The 15,332-nt window shown below is 38.6% G+C and overlaps 1 protein-coding gene across 1 annotated transcript; it reads left to right on the plus strand.

Annotated features, from left to right (window-relative positions):
• The first annotated feature begins 1,813 nt into the window (after window positions 1-1,813).
• On the plus strand, window positions 1,814-2,749 carry LOC121451931 (olfactory receptor 8B12-like). The gene has a single exon (XM_041657754.1). It carries the CDS (start codon window positions 1,814-1,816, stop codon window positions 2,747-2,749), a length of 936 nt encoding a protein of 311 aa, XP_041513688.1.
• Window positions 2,750-15,332: the final 12,583 nt, after the last annotated feature.

Consider the following 15,332-nt stretch of genomic DNA (forward strand, 5'->3'; position numbering starts at 1 on the left):
GGGATTCCTTGGGGGATGGTTTTGAGTCAAGCAAGCAGTGGATGCTAGTGTGGTAGTTGAGTAACTGATTTCCCAAACAACACTTCTCAAATCTTGTGTTTGGATGTCAGATAACTAGTTAAAACCGGAATGTTTGCCCCCTTTCTGTTTCTATGAGTGGTTTACCTTTCCTTCACAGAATTTTTCCTGTTCATACTTTTTTTTCCACATTTCATAGATAAATATTTTCTGTCTTCTTACAACTTGGATAATGCCCTATAAGTATAAATAACTTACTATTTTCCATGTGGGCTAATAATAATAATAATGATAATAATAAACAACTTATTAATCTCACCTAGGGGAGAATAAATGGCTCAGAAGAATTTCTGTGACAGAATAAATACAATGCCATTCTTGGTCAGAGTCATCAAACTCCTACTGCTAGACTTAGGGACAATGCTTGGCCTTTCATACATTGACAGATGATGAGTATCTGGCAAGCATTTGTTTTTAATTACCAAGATTAACTTGCCTGAGCAGACAATAGGATGAGATAGTAAGCTTTTTTATATTTTAGCTTGGATATGGTGAAGTGGTTTCTGTCACATGACTGAAATGGTGACTCTCCTCTGCTGGTGTCTGAGAGACTCTGCCTTGACTTTTCCTGCTTCTAGTACTTGTCACCCTTTTTGTTTTAAAAAAATCTACCTCGAGCCTCTAAATCCTTGTACTTAAGGACATTGCTTCAGAGAATGTGTGACTCTGGCAAGGACATGGTAGGCAATGATTAAGACTGTCATTGGAGTTGGGGAGATCAGAGTGGACACAAAACTCTGGAGTCAGCCTCCTCGTTTACAAATCAACAGAATTTTTAAAATCACTAATGATATATTATATATTCAGTGTGTACAACGTTATTTATTAAAGTATGTAGTCATTGTGTGATGGTTAGCTACAGCGAGGTAAAACGTGTATTAACTTATGTTTTAGGGTAATATTGGTAATAATCGAGTCAGAATTATTTGTACATTGTCATTATGCCAGGCACAGTGCTAGGTAAACAGAAAGTGCTCTGTACTAGATGGGAAGAATTAGCTCCCCCTCAATGCTTTATTTTTAACTATTTTCAAGAAGATGTAACTTAAAGAAAAAAACAATTCATTAAAAGCCACTTGAAGCATTATCTAGGGTGTAATGAACATTTCCTTAGGAAGGCAGACTCTGGGGCAATAGTCCTGTGGGAGCTCACTGAGATTTCCAATAAAAGCCTCAGTTTTCTGTTGTTCATGTGCTAGGGAAAGATGTTTAACCCTCTCCTAGTAACTGTCCAGGAGTCTCACAACAAAGGGACAACGAGAGAGCAAGCTCGCCATCCAATTCTGACTGAGAACCAAGACAAACTAGAAGTTTTGATCCTAAATGCCAACAAGCAAGAGTAGAGCTGTCTGTACAGTTCCCTAGACCAATTGCCTCACCCGGAAAGAGATGAACCGGAGAGGGTAGAGAGTTCTAACCACACATGAGTGTCTGCCTGACCCACAGCTTCCTGCTCCAGAGCAGTTAGAAGCGCTCTGCTTAGGAGCCAGGTGGTTGTAATTCCTTGTGATTTCATACTAGTTTCAAAGGGTGCTCACTTGGAAAATTGGGATAATTGTAGACCAGCCAGCATTTAGAAAGTGTCTGGCCCATAGTTAGTGTTAGAAATTGTTTTGTTCTTTTATTATCCCCCCATCCTTTGGTTCTGTGTACTTCCATGGTGTATAACTCCTCCCTCTTTCTCTTAATGATTCTTATTTTTTTTTTTAACCTTCACAGACACTCCCAGAGGAGAATGGCTGCAGAGAACACTTCCTGGGTGGCAGAGTTCATCCTTGTTGGATTAACAGAGCAGTCTGAACTCCAGATCCCATTCTTCATCTTATTTCTAGGTTTCTATGTGATTACTGTGGTGGGAAACCTGGGCTTGATCACCTTGATAGCGCTGAACTCTCACTTACACACCCCCATGTACTTCTTCCTCCTCAACTTGTCCTTCATAGATTTTTGTTACTCCACTGCTCTCACCCCTAAAATGCTGATGGGGTTTATTGTGAGAAAGAATATCATTTCCTATGCTGGTTGCATGACTCAATTTTTCTTCTTCTGCTTTTTTGTGTTTTCTGAGTCCTACATCCTGTCAGCAATGGCATATGACCGCTATGTTGCCATCTGTAAACCGTTGCTCTACAGGGTCACCATGTCTCCCCAAGTGTGTTCATATTTGTTGTCGGGTGTCTATGGGATGGGGGTATTTGGGGCTGTGGCCCATATGGGAAACTTACAGTTTCTAACCTTCTGTGCTGACAATGTCATTAATCACTATATGTGTGACATCGTTCCCCTCCTCGAGCTGTCCTGCAACAGCTCCTTCACCAATTTGTTGGTTGTTTTTGTTGTTGTGGCCATTGGCATTGTAGTGCCCATTGTTACCATTTTTATATCTTATGGCTTCATCCTCTCTAGCATTCTCCACATTAGTGCCAAAGAAGGCAGGTCCAAAGCCTTCAGTACCTGCACTTCCCATATTATTGTAGTCTCTCTCTTTTTTGGGTCAGGAACTTTTATGTACCTTAAGCCACCTTCTAGTTTGCCCCTGGATCAGGGGAAATTGTCCTCTGTTTTTTATACTGCTGTGGTGCCCATGCTCAACCCACTGATCTATAGCCTGAGGAATAAGGATGTCAAGATTGCTCTGAAGAAGATCTTGAGCAGAAAAATCTTCTCGTGAAAGTGCTTTGGAAATAACATGCAAAGCTTTATTAGGAGATTTTTTTTTAAAAAAAGTCAATATTTTTCAACAACAAAAGTCAGCTCCTCCTTCATTATAACAGGAGAACTTAAAATTTCATTATTAAGAATATTTAAATTGGTCTATCCAGCTGCCTCATCATTCTTTATTTTTCAGAATTAGTTTTTTATAATGATAAAATACGCCTAAGAAATAATCCAGTCCCACCCAATCATATAATGTGCATACACTGGTGATTTCTAAAGGTTTTACAGGGTACCTAGGGATGCACATGCTCCTGGTACTTGAGCTGTGACTGAAATACAGGTCTTTGGATTCCAATAACATTTATTTTGTTTCTTCTTAGCCCCGTTTTCTTGTTCCACCCTTCCCATGGCAAGTTTCACGTCTTTAAGGTTGTCACTGATGCTTAGAGTTAAACAAATTTGATTTTATTTCAGAGATTCCATTCAACTTTGACTAGATTAGTTTTGGGACATTATTTTTGCAAGCATTTTAGACATGAAAAATTCAGTTGAGAAAGATGTTTTTAAGATGCTTGAAATAGAGAATGAATGGGAACAATGGATCTGAGAACCAGGTACCTGTGCTCCCTCAAGCAGTATAGAGAGCCTTACAGACCCAGGCTGTGAGATGCTGCACAGAAGCTTCATCCATTCATTATTTTTCCATAAATGGAGACAGAATTTTGAAACTTCAAAGGTATGGAAAACTTAATAACAGACAGGTTTGAATGTATGCTTACTATATTGGGTAAAAGGAGATAGAGCTTCATAGAGAGATTTAAAGGACAATCTTTATAACAATTTTTATCCATCACTGATAGAAATATTTCTTTGTGAACCCTTGGGAAGGTGTTTTGAATTAGAAAATATTCTTAGGCTGATGGAGGAAGGTCATTGGTTAAATAAAAAGAAACTGCTTGGCCCTCATTGGTTAGAAGATAGGTGGGAGAAGTAAACAGAACAGAACGCTGGGAGGAAGAGGAAGTGAGCTCAGACTCCACAGCTCTCCTCTCGGGAGCAGATGCCTTAGAGAGACGCCATGCTCCCCGCTCCCGGGAAGATGCACGCGATGAAGCTCTGACCCAAGATGGACCTAGGCTAGAATCTTCCCTGTAAGCGCACCTAGCTGTGCTACATAGAATATTAGAAATGGGCTAGTCCAGGTGCGAGAGTTAGCCTAGAAGAGGCTACATAGAAATGGGCCAAGCAGTGATTAAAAGAATACAGTTTCCGTGTAATTATTTCGGGGCATAAGCTAGCCGGGGTGCTGGGAACGCAGCCCTGCTGCTCCTATTACTACATTAGGCGAGTTCTCTTTATTAGGAAAAGGGGTTCAGAAAACTGTTTACTTTCCCCCTTCAGAATGATTCTATTCAATAATGTACAGGTGGTCACAGAAGGTGAAGCCCAGTGGAAACTATATTTCCAGTAATGGGTCACGTGGAAGACTGAATTCAGGACATTTATGGGTTAGGGGTAGGAATGGTGGGAAATTTATATAATGTAGGCAAGTGGAAAAAGTGCCCAACCTTTTTACCATCTTATTTAAAAATACTATCATATACTATTTGTACAAAATAATAGGTTTCATTTAGACCTTTCATATATATAAAGAGTTTACTTCTATCATGCCCTACCTCATGCTATCTCTTTTCATCCTTTCTTCTGGTAGGTGTCCTGTCCCCACAATAAACCACTCAGAGTAGACAATTTCTGTCATTTTAGATTGTTCTGGGCAGTTCTTTCTCAGTAAAACTTCCAGTAAATTCATTCTCTTCCTGGAAAAACCTGCCCTTCTCACTCTGACCCTGGCAGATCCATTTTGCTTAGTCTTGAACTTCATAATAAGAGTTAAACATCATATTTACTTTCCATTTTACTTTATTTTATTTTTACAGTGCTGGGATCCAGGGTCATGCTCATGTTAAGCATGCATTCTGGCGTTGAGCAGCAACTATGGTTTCCCACATTGTCTTTGAGTGCTGGCTACTGTCATTGTCAATGCCATCACAATATTTTTCTTAGGTGTTGCTCTTTAGTATGTACTCTGCTGTCCAAATACACAATTTTATTTCCTTATTGTATTAGTGAATATTTGTTTACGGAATCTAAATAATACTAATAAAGTTTCCATGAAAATTGTCAAGAAAGTATTTTGTCTAGAGAGCACTCTTATTTCTCTAGTACATGTGGGAGTTTCCTGGATCATAGGATTTCTATCATCATGGTACCTTACAAAATATTCAATCTATTTTTGCTTTCACCAACTGCTAAGTATGGATCTTTCTTTCCTACATGAACTTTTGTTATTTTTAGTATTTCTTTCTTCAGCACTCTGCTGGCTGGGCAGTGCAATAGTACTTAAGCATTTTTTTTTTAATAAAGATTCTTGGAGAAACAGTGATATTGGAAATTTTAATATGTTTATCAGCTATTTGGCTATTGTCCTCTGTGAAGTGTCTATGCAATGCTTTTGCCTACTTAAAGCACTGTTAGTCTCTGACTATGTGTGTGTCTGTTCACATGTTCAGGTTCATGAGTGTGGGCATACATGTGTGTGGAGGCCAGAGGTCAGCATCGGGTGTCATTTATTCAGGAGCATCCACCTTGCTTGTTGGTAGGAGGTCTCTTACTTGGCTTGGAGTTCACTGTTCAGTTAGGCTGCTTGGCCAGGAAGTCCCGGAAGCTGCTTGTTTCTGCGTCTCTATAATTAGGATTGCAAACATGAGCCCATCATACCTAGCTTGTTTACATGGGTTATGGGCATCGGGATCTGATTCTCATATTTTCATGGCAAACATTTTGTTAACTGAATTATCACCAGCCCATTATTAGTCTTAAAAATTGATTTAAAAAGAAGTTTGGATACTTTCTTCAGAAATATATAATGAAGTTATTATTTAAGTCTGTGGCTTGCCCATCTACATGGTTATTTTATATCTTTTGGTTTAGTTTTAATTGTCAGTGCATCAATTTTTCTTTTCACTATGAGTGCTTTGTTATATTGAATTTTCCTAATCACATGTCTCAAAGATAGTTCATGTTTTCACTCGAAAGAATTATGGTTATTTCATTATAATCAGATCTTTAATCCATTTCAAATCAAATTACTGTGTACATAATCATAGTTGTATTAGCTATTGTGTATAGAATGAGATAATGACATTTTCAAAGACATTAAGTTGTTTTTAACATCACTTATTGAAAGGACTGTTTTTTTTTCAATTGTTTTGGATATGATTATGTGGATGTGTTTGCAGATCAAGTGACAATAATTTTATGGGACTAGTTGAAAAGGAGGCTGGAAGCTAAAGTACTATATCCTGTGGCAAAATGTTCAACAGACATGGTAGGAAAAGACATTCTTGTCTCATTTTCAAATGGAATTATCCTCTTTTTAAAAGAGTATTTGATACCTTTTATTTCATTTTAAATATCTGAAATTTAAATTTCAAAACTTACAAATAGCATGTAGAAATATAATTGCTCTTTATTCATTCAAGTGCATACATTTTGTTAATTTCACTTATTGATTCTAGAATTTACTAAAATATATAAAATAAACAGAAAATCTTATTTTTATGCTTCTATATGCAAAAAAAGACAGGTTGATTGTGCCTGAAAAGTCACATCTATTTCTCCTTTGTATTGATACTTCCAGTATAATGTTGAATAGAAATGAAAACAATGACTTTTCTTACCTCATGTTATGACTTTAGAGTAAAAGAATTTAGGTTTCTACCATGGAGCATGATGTCCACTTTTTCTATATTGTTGCAGAAAGCAATGTTCGGGTTATGAGTGAATAACTAAGAGTTTCCATTTAAAAAGAATTTCCTCATTAACAGGGAACTTTTTAAAAAAATCACAAGAATGTTAAAAACAACACAGTTAAAGCCATGTAGGAAAAATAAGCTACCAGAGAGAGATGTGTAAACCAAGCCAATGGAGTAAGTGTTATGATATAACAGATATAATACTAGAGGAAGCTCCTTATTCAGCGGAGATCTGGTTCTGAGGAGACAGACAGGGACAGTTCCCTGATGATCACAGCCAAATAACCTTTGTTAGGTTATGAATAAAGAACACAACTTAGAATTTTGTTCCACTGTTAGTGCATAAAGATGTGTGATAATGTTGATGGTCCCAAGACCATCTGAATCATGGAAGAAGATGTAACAAATTAGAAACAAATTTTTTTTGTATAAAATATATTTGAGTTCTTTGTTTTTAAAAAAGGAAACTTCTGTTCTTCAATGTTGTTCTTTCTCCCACATGTAACTATTTCCAGTTCCTTTATAGATATATGTTGCCAGATTATAAGCCTGTCCCTTTAAGACACTGGTCACTGTAAGAGACCAGATTTCAAAGCTTGAAGAAATCAGCCTTCCCCTAATCCAATTCTTCTCCCAGGACAGAGTCAGGAAGCTGTTCTATGCATGTTCACAGCTCCTGATTAATGGTATGGGGCACCTTCATGCTCTTTGTCACTTACGCTATGTTGAACTGAATCAGTTGGTGTGGAAGGTGTGGAACCTTCTCCTGCCTCTGAAAACATAAAAGCCAGATGTCCCTTCATTTGGGGGATTCCTTTGGACCCCTCTGCCATCCAGTTATGGTGGCTCTCTCTCTTACTCTTCCTTTAAGCCAGCCCTTTAAAGCAAGTTCCTCTCCAGGTTTTAAAAGGAAGCCAGTCTTTCCCCTTAAGACTGTGGTATGATTTTCTGACACAGTTGCTTTGTAATGCTTATCTCTCTCTCGGAAGATCATGGTCTCTGTTTCTCTTTAACCTAACCTCATTCCTGAAGGATAGTTCTGTGTCAGCTCCCTCATGAACCAACCAACCCTCATTGAATCTCCTTTTACATTTAACATATAAAAACACGGTTCTATTTCTCCTGGTACCTATTTACCTCTCTGTATATTTATGCAATAAAGTTTCAAAAAAATCATTTAATTATGTGTCTGCTAATAGAAGTGGTCTGGAAAGGAGGGAGTATGTGGATTACTGTTGAGGAAAATGGCTGGACACAAAAAGCCCTGAGATATTGTTACTGTCACTTTAGGTTCCATGTATGTTAAAGAAGTTAGGAAGCAGAAATTGTTGAAAGAAAATGGATTTATTTATTTTCAGTTCAGCCAAATCGGGGTATATGACAGGGCTGCAAGAAGTCTCTCCCCCATGCTTGTGATCATTTTACAACTTACAGGGAACTAAGAGACAAAGAGACATATATTATGATATATGCAAACTTATGTATGAGATAAGTTAACGAGTCCTTTTGATGTGAAACCCCTCAACTTGTTCTTGGTCTGGCAGATTTATTTGTTAGGTGTGGATGTAGTGGGAACCAGCTATAAGCCCTGACTTCTGTATAACTACATTGTAGGTGTAAAAGGGTGCTAGTTTCATAGGTAGAGGGAAATGCACAAGATATTTCTATAGATGATTTCTTCTACTTTCTACTCATTTGTGAATCTAAAACATTTAGTCTCATAAATATATTGAGATGGAGGAAAGGGATAATGTGATTATAATTTCAAAAAATGAAAACAGTTGTTAAAAATTAACACCAGAGGAAATTGAAGCCTTAGGCATTTACAACTAGAGCAAACAGAAGAGTCAGCATAAATCTTAGTCTATAAACATAAAAACTGAATGTCAAGCCACACTAAAATTCCACATTATGGATCTATTTATCTCAGTACCCCTAACCCAGTAAACCACATCTGTTTTCAACAAAAAGTAATAAGGCATGCTGAAGGACTAAAGTCTAAAGAGATGAAATAAGCAATGGTTTGAACTCAGTGAACATGTTGTAATTATCATTGAAAGCTGCACTTAATATACTGAGGGCATTAATGGAATCAGTGGAAAGTAGTGTCAACAGAGAGGTGAGAATTATAAGATGAAATCCAAAGGGAATACCAAAAACCCATGTAACACAATAAAAAACTCCTCTGATAGGCTCATCAGTTGACTGGCCATAAAAAAAAATCACTGGTTTTGAAGGTATGTCATGGAAATATCCCAAGATGAAATGTAAAGAGAAAATGGAATGAAAGAAGGGGGGACAGAGTTCACATGAATTATAGCTTTTAATGAAAATACTAGACGACAAGAGGAGAAAAGAATAGAAGAAGATGGAAACAGCAATTGTACGGAGAGTTGTTGAGAATTAGCCATAGACTGCATCCATGTATCCAAAGGCCTCAGTGAGTACAAGACAGTATAATACCAAGAAGTCTACATCAGCTTCTTTCATTGTCTAACAGAAAAGTAGCCGGAGAGTAAATTTTAAAAGGAGTCAGAGGAAACATACCCATATTTTCTATAAGGTCTTATCCATAAAAAAGTATGAACAAAGATTTACTAGATTTCTAATCAGAAACCACACAGAAAGATAGGCTGGGATGTAGCTCCATTGGTAGATTGCTTACCTTGCATGCTTGAAGCCCTGGGTTTGATCCGAGACACCTTGTAACTCAGGAAAAATTATGAAGAACCTTTAAAAAGAATGTACTCTTATGGATAAATTCTATTGTTAAGTTTTTTAGGAACCTCCATTTTATTTTACAGAAGAGTTTGTTAGTCAGGATTCTCTAAAGGATAGAATAAACTGATAGAATATATATCTATATATATCCTGGCTGGCCTGATACTCAGCATATAGATCAGACTGGCTTAAAACTCAGAGAGATATGCCTGCCTCTTCCTCCAAAGTGCTGGGGTTGAAGGTGTGTGCCACCGAGCTTGGCCAATACGTTCTATTCATAGTTTTTCATCTGAATCTGTCCCTCACAATTGCCTATCTTCTGGTGAGAATGGAAATGCAGAATATGTAGTTAAAAATTAGCTTCCTTTTGGCCATTTGAACTTCTTCTGTTGAGAGTTCTCTGTTCAGATCAGTGCCCCATTTTTTAATTGGGTTAATTAGCATTTTAAAGTCTAGTTTCTTGAGTTCTTTATATATTTTGGAGATCAGACCTTTGTCTGTTGCGGGGTTGGTGAAGATCTCCTCCCAGTCAGTGGGTTGCCTTTTTGTCTTAGTGACAGTGTCCTTTGCTTTACAGAAGCTTCTCAGTTTTAGTAGGTCCCATTTATTCAATGTTGCCCTTAATGTCTGTGCTGCTGGGGTTATACCTAGGAACCTCGCCTGTGCCCATATGTTGTAGGGTACTTCCTACTTTCTCTTCTATCAGGTTCAGTGTGTTCAGATTTGAACATGAGATGTACTCACTCATAATTAGGTTCTAGCCATAAATAAAGGTCAGTGAGTCTATAATTTGATATCCTAAAGAAGTTAAATAAGAAGGTGAACCCAAAGAAAAACATATAGCTATCCTCCTGGTAATGGGAAGCAGACAAGATTGCCGGGCAAAAAATTGGGATCTTGGGGGTGGGGTGGGAGGGGGGTAAGGGGAGATGGGGAGAGAAAAGTGAGAAGGGGAGGATGGGGGGAACTTAGGGAAACGGGATGATTGGGATAAAGGAAGGTTGGATAGGGGAGCAGGGAAGCACATATCTTAATTAAGGGAACCATCTTAGGTTTGGCAAGAGACTTGGACCTAGAGGGGCTCCCAGGTGCCCAGGGCGATGTCCCCAGTTAGTTCCTTGGGCAGCTGAGGATAGGGAACCTGAAATGACCCTATCCTATAGCCATACTGATGAATAACTTGCATATCACCATAGAACCTTCATCTGGCGAAGGATGGAGATAGAGACAGAGACCCACACAGGAGCACTGGACTGAGCTCCCAATGTCCCAATGAGGAGCAGAAGGAGGGAGAACATGAGCAAAGAAGTCAGGACCACGAGGGGTGCACCCACCCACGGAGACAGTGGAAGCTGATCTATTGGGAGCTCACCAAGGCCAGCTGGAGTGTGACTGAAAAAGGATGGGATAAAACCAGACTCTCTGAATATGGCAGACAATGAGGGCTGCTGAGAAGCCAAGGACAATGGCACTGGGTTTTGATCCTACTTCATGTTCTGGCTTTGTGGGAGCCTAGCCAGTTTGAATGTTCACCGTCCTAGACCAGGATGGAGGGGGGAGGACTTTGGACTTTCCACAGGGCAGGGAACCCTGACTGCTCTTCAGACTGGAGAGAGAGGGAGAGAGGAGTGGGAGGAGGGGGAGAGGAGTGGGAGGAGGGGGAGGGAATGGGAGGCTGGGAGGAGGAGGAAATTCTTTTTTCAATAAAAATATTAAAACATTAAAAAATTAGCTTCCTGAAAGGAATGTTTTATAGGAAGTTGGTATTCCACTTTAATGATTTTGTCAGCTCTAGCTCTGATAAAAGTCAAGTTGGTCATCAAAGAAGAAACATCTCTATGTTGCTAAACAGGGTTTGATTGTACAAGGATGGAGATCTTTTTATTTAGAATGGTCATGCCCACACTTGGTTAGAAGAACATATCATACTATAAATGCAGTCTAAGAAATCCATACTGGGTCAAAATTTCTGTTCCTTCTAGTGAAGGAACCAGAGATAGTATAGAAAGGAGGGATACATAGTCAGTGATTTAGAAGGGAAAACTTATAATAAATCAATCTGAATTTTCTTCACTACCTTGAGCATTTATTCCCAGCTTTTAATTACCTGACATCATCTGCTAATATCATTGCGGGATGATAGGTTCCTTGGTTTTCTAGGCTTTAAGCAGGGTTTTCAGGCTTTGTTGAGTATCTGCTCCAAGTCTGAATTACAGGCATTACAAATGTGGAAGCAGCTGCATATGTATATGGTATGTAGGTAGGTATGTGAAAGGGCTTAAGAGCTGTGAGTTCAGTTTGACCCTCACGTCCTTGTTAGTGCGAAGGGGATCGAGAATGCATAAAAATTTGATGAAGGGTTATGGACAGAGCACTGATGGCATGTGGTACAGCTCTCAGCTTACAGAAATGTTTTCATGTCACTGCTTTGCTATTAGTGACAAACACACAAACAAAGAAAACTGAAATAAACCATCACATCTGAATCTCCCATTTGTTTCTTGAGCTGTTCCTCTTTTTTTGGTGTGTTTATTATATTTTTTGGTTCTATCTGTTGAGGGATTTTTTTTTCCTTTTTTGCTAGTTTTGAGTCAGTTACTAACCCTTAGAACAGAAGGTACCAGCTTGTTTACTGTTAGTGATGTCTTGGCTTTCTCTGCCTTTGCTGTTTTCAGAAGTTTAAAGTTGCAACCATGGACTCTTTCCCACTCACCTTTGTTCTATTCTGTTTTTGACAATAAGTTACAGTTATCAACAATCCCACGCCTCCTGGAGGAATGAGTGTCGTCTCCCAGACTGTTCTTTGTGGGGTTGTCTGGGTGGTCTGTTTCTTATCATTCATTTTCTGTGTTTGTAAGGATGCCTCAGACTGTGCCTATGGCAGACAGTAAATTTGACCTCCAATCTATCCTCTGACTTACCCTGGTAGGTTCTGATGTCTGACTGATACAGGCTGAAGTAGCTGACTCTTGCATTCTGGCTTAGTGAGCAATCAGGGGTGAGAAGGAGATTGGGGGCGTATTTACCACTTTGGTCTGTTTCTAGGTTAGTGCTGTAGGCTGAATCCACCCACTCTAGTCATACCCAAGGCAAGAAACCCTCTACACCCTGCTTTTTTTGTCCATAGCAGCCTACACATGATAGTCAGTCTACATGTGGCAGTAGTGATTTTTAAAATTAATCCTTCACTGTATCTTTAACTTTCCAGCACCCTACCTACCAGGAGTCTTATCCTCATCATCAGCTGAGCAAGAGGACTCAGCTGATGAACCAGAAAGTTCATCTTCTAAACCCTCATCTCATCAACTTAGGTGACCATAAATTCTCAAGCAACAGAGGCAGACTAAGAAGGTTGTATTTCTACATCTGTGCATACATATATGTGCAACAGTAATAATCAAAGGAAAAGAGGCCCTCCACTTCAGAGTGGGGGCCATGGGAAGAGTTAGAGGAAAGGTATCTGGGAGGAAATGGATGGAGAAAACAGAAAGGGGAAAGTGGTGTGATTCTATTTTAATAATAAAAGTATTAAAGCATAAAATGTGTTATATTTCTAGGACTCAGGAACAAAGCTTGCATACATTTTCCCTTTGGATTCTAGGAAGAAATATGGTTGCAAATAATTCCCGCGAGTGGTCTGATCTCTGGGCAGAGCAGACATCCACTGTGAGCACCTATCCTGTCCCTTTAGGACCCAAAACTCAGATCATTCTATTTTTGCTGACATTTCATTATTTACCCCCTTTAAGAGGGGGTGTTACTCTCCTAAGTGTTAGAACTGAAGTCCAACTGAGTGTGGGATGTGCTCGCCTCTGTTTTGAACAGAAAGACTTAAGCTTTCTAGGTTTGCTTTTTGCCTGGCTTACAAAATTTATATGTGAGTTAGAAGCAATTAGAACATTTAAATTTGCATGTAGATCTCAGTTCTACCCTCCACACAAATTTATCTACATCAAAAATTAAAAGCTCATCTGTATCTCTCTATATATAATTTATATCTATATGCATACATATAGTTTTCAAGACAAGTTCTCATTATGCAGTTCTGGGTGGCCTGGAACTTTGTATGTAGCCCCAGTTGTCCTTAAACTCATAGGGATCCACCTGCCTCTGTTTCTCCATGCTGGGATTAAAGGGATACACCACCACACCCTGATTATTTATTTTTTCTTGAGATAGGTCTTATGCAGTCCAACTTCGATTCAAATTTGCCATGTATTGTGCAATGACCTTAGACTTCTGATCCCCTTGCCTCCATCTTCCAAGTTCAAGGATTATACTATGTTCACTTTTTAAGAGGTAGTTCAGTTGGAACCTAGGACTTCATGCTAGGCAAACTCTTTACCAACTAAGTCTTTTCATCTCCTCTCCAGTTCCTGGTTCTTATTTCTCTATCAGTTTCTCCCTCAAACTGCGAGTGAAGACAGATGAATTATTCCCCCAACCTTTCTGCTCTCAACAATATTCTTTTTAATATCCCTAGTGATTTATCCACTAATGCCCCAACCCCACCCCTAAAGGAAGGACGTGTTTTGGAAAATACAGTTTTTGTTGTGGTTAATTCCTCTGGTTGGAATGATTTGCCTTCTTTCCCATGGGTCAGCTTATAATTATCATTCAGGACTCAACAGCAATTAGTTTCCAGCATAACTCAACTGAACAAGATGTTTCCATAGTAACAGTGCTATAATGGTACATGGTATCTTAGTGAAAATGTGAGCTCAGTAAGTATATGACCAATCACCTGTCGTAAAAGCACATATAATAAGGACTAATTATTCTGCAATTGAAAATTTAAAAACTGCATAATAAACTACTTCATAGACTGATTAATGGGGAGCTCAATGGAGATTATTTATAAAGCATCATTCATGGAACATAGATATTTATAACACTGACCACTTAAGATTTAATGCCTTCTATACTCCTGACAATTAATCATTAAATGACTTTCTACCATGAGACCTAATAAATCTCATAAAAAATTTGGAGGATTATTGATAGGTAATTATTTTCTGAGGTGCACCTGAAAATCTTGACTTGATATACTCGGTGAACACGTGTCTTTTTAACAAGTAAATCCTTCTTGTGCTTATTCCACCATTACTGAAACTTCAAATATAGCTTATTCTCTTTTATAAATAATTATTAATACACAAGATTAATAGGTTTAAAAAATGGTGCCTTTAAAAGGATTTGTCTTTATTTTCTGTCTATTAGTACTGCACCACACATGCTCCCAAAGTGTGTGCCTGCTCCAAGTCTCCTCATAGTGGCTTTTTGTTTTTGTTTGCCCAGTAGCTGCTGATCCAAAGCTTCTCACCGTAGTTTTGTTTTGTTTCCAAGTAGCTTTAGTCCCTATTGCATGTTTTTGTTCCCCCTTTCTGGATCCTGTCTCCTTTTCACAGGTGCAGTTTCATCGTACCAGCAATTCTCTAGGGATCACCCTTTCCTATTTACAAACATTTGCATTCTATAGGAATTTTCTTCCACTTCCTGGGCCAAGGGTTTGGGCCCTGCCGTGTCACAAAAGGCACAGAAGCATGCCTTCAAATGACAGACACAGGGATTTGGGGAGGTAGTTCTTTTTCAAAAGGCTTTGGAAGTAGACAGATGAGTGGCAGGAAAGATACCATATTTTAGCCAGCTTACTTCCTGGATGTGAAGCCTTTCTGGATGGGAGTGGGAAGGATTTGGGTGGTCTTGAAGAAAAGATGCAAATAGAACATGAAAGCTTTGGCCTTGGTTTTTGCATTATCATTTTAGAGAAAGAAACAAGAAAGAATGATGCTTTCACCAATTTTGTTAACACATAGCTGATCTGAGCCTGAGGTTGCCTCATGGATTAATTTTATAAGCAAATAATGTGGAAGAAGAGGTCCAGGTCAGCCATTCTCTTTTTCCTTTAAAGAACATTTTAATACAATAGTGTTTTAGGTTCATAACAAAATGGAAAGAAAGATGTTGGATTTTGCCATATTCTCCTTGCCCCCATACTCTCTTTGCCCCACATATAGGTAAGCTTCTCTATACTATTGTATAGCAGCAAATTGGTGTACT

The sequence above is a fragment of the Microtus oregoni genome, unplaced genomic scaffold (assembly GCF_018167655.1).
Source record: "Microtus oregoni isolate MIOR12 unplaced genomic scaffold, Mior012 000008F_ref0000371, whole genome shotgun sequence".
Taxonomy (NCBI): domain Eukaryota; kingdom Metazoa; phylum Chordata; class Mammalia; order Rodentia; family Cricetidae; genus Microtus; species Microtus oregoni.

Coding starts and splice junctions, on each gene's coding strand:
- LOC121451931 (XM_041657754.1), top strand. CDS start 1,814: ATGGCTGCAGAGAACACTTCCTGGGTGGCAGAGTTCATCCTTGTTGGA.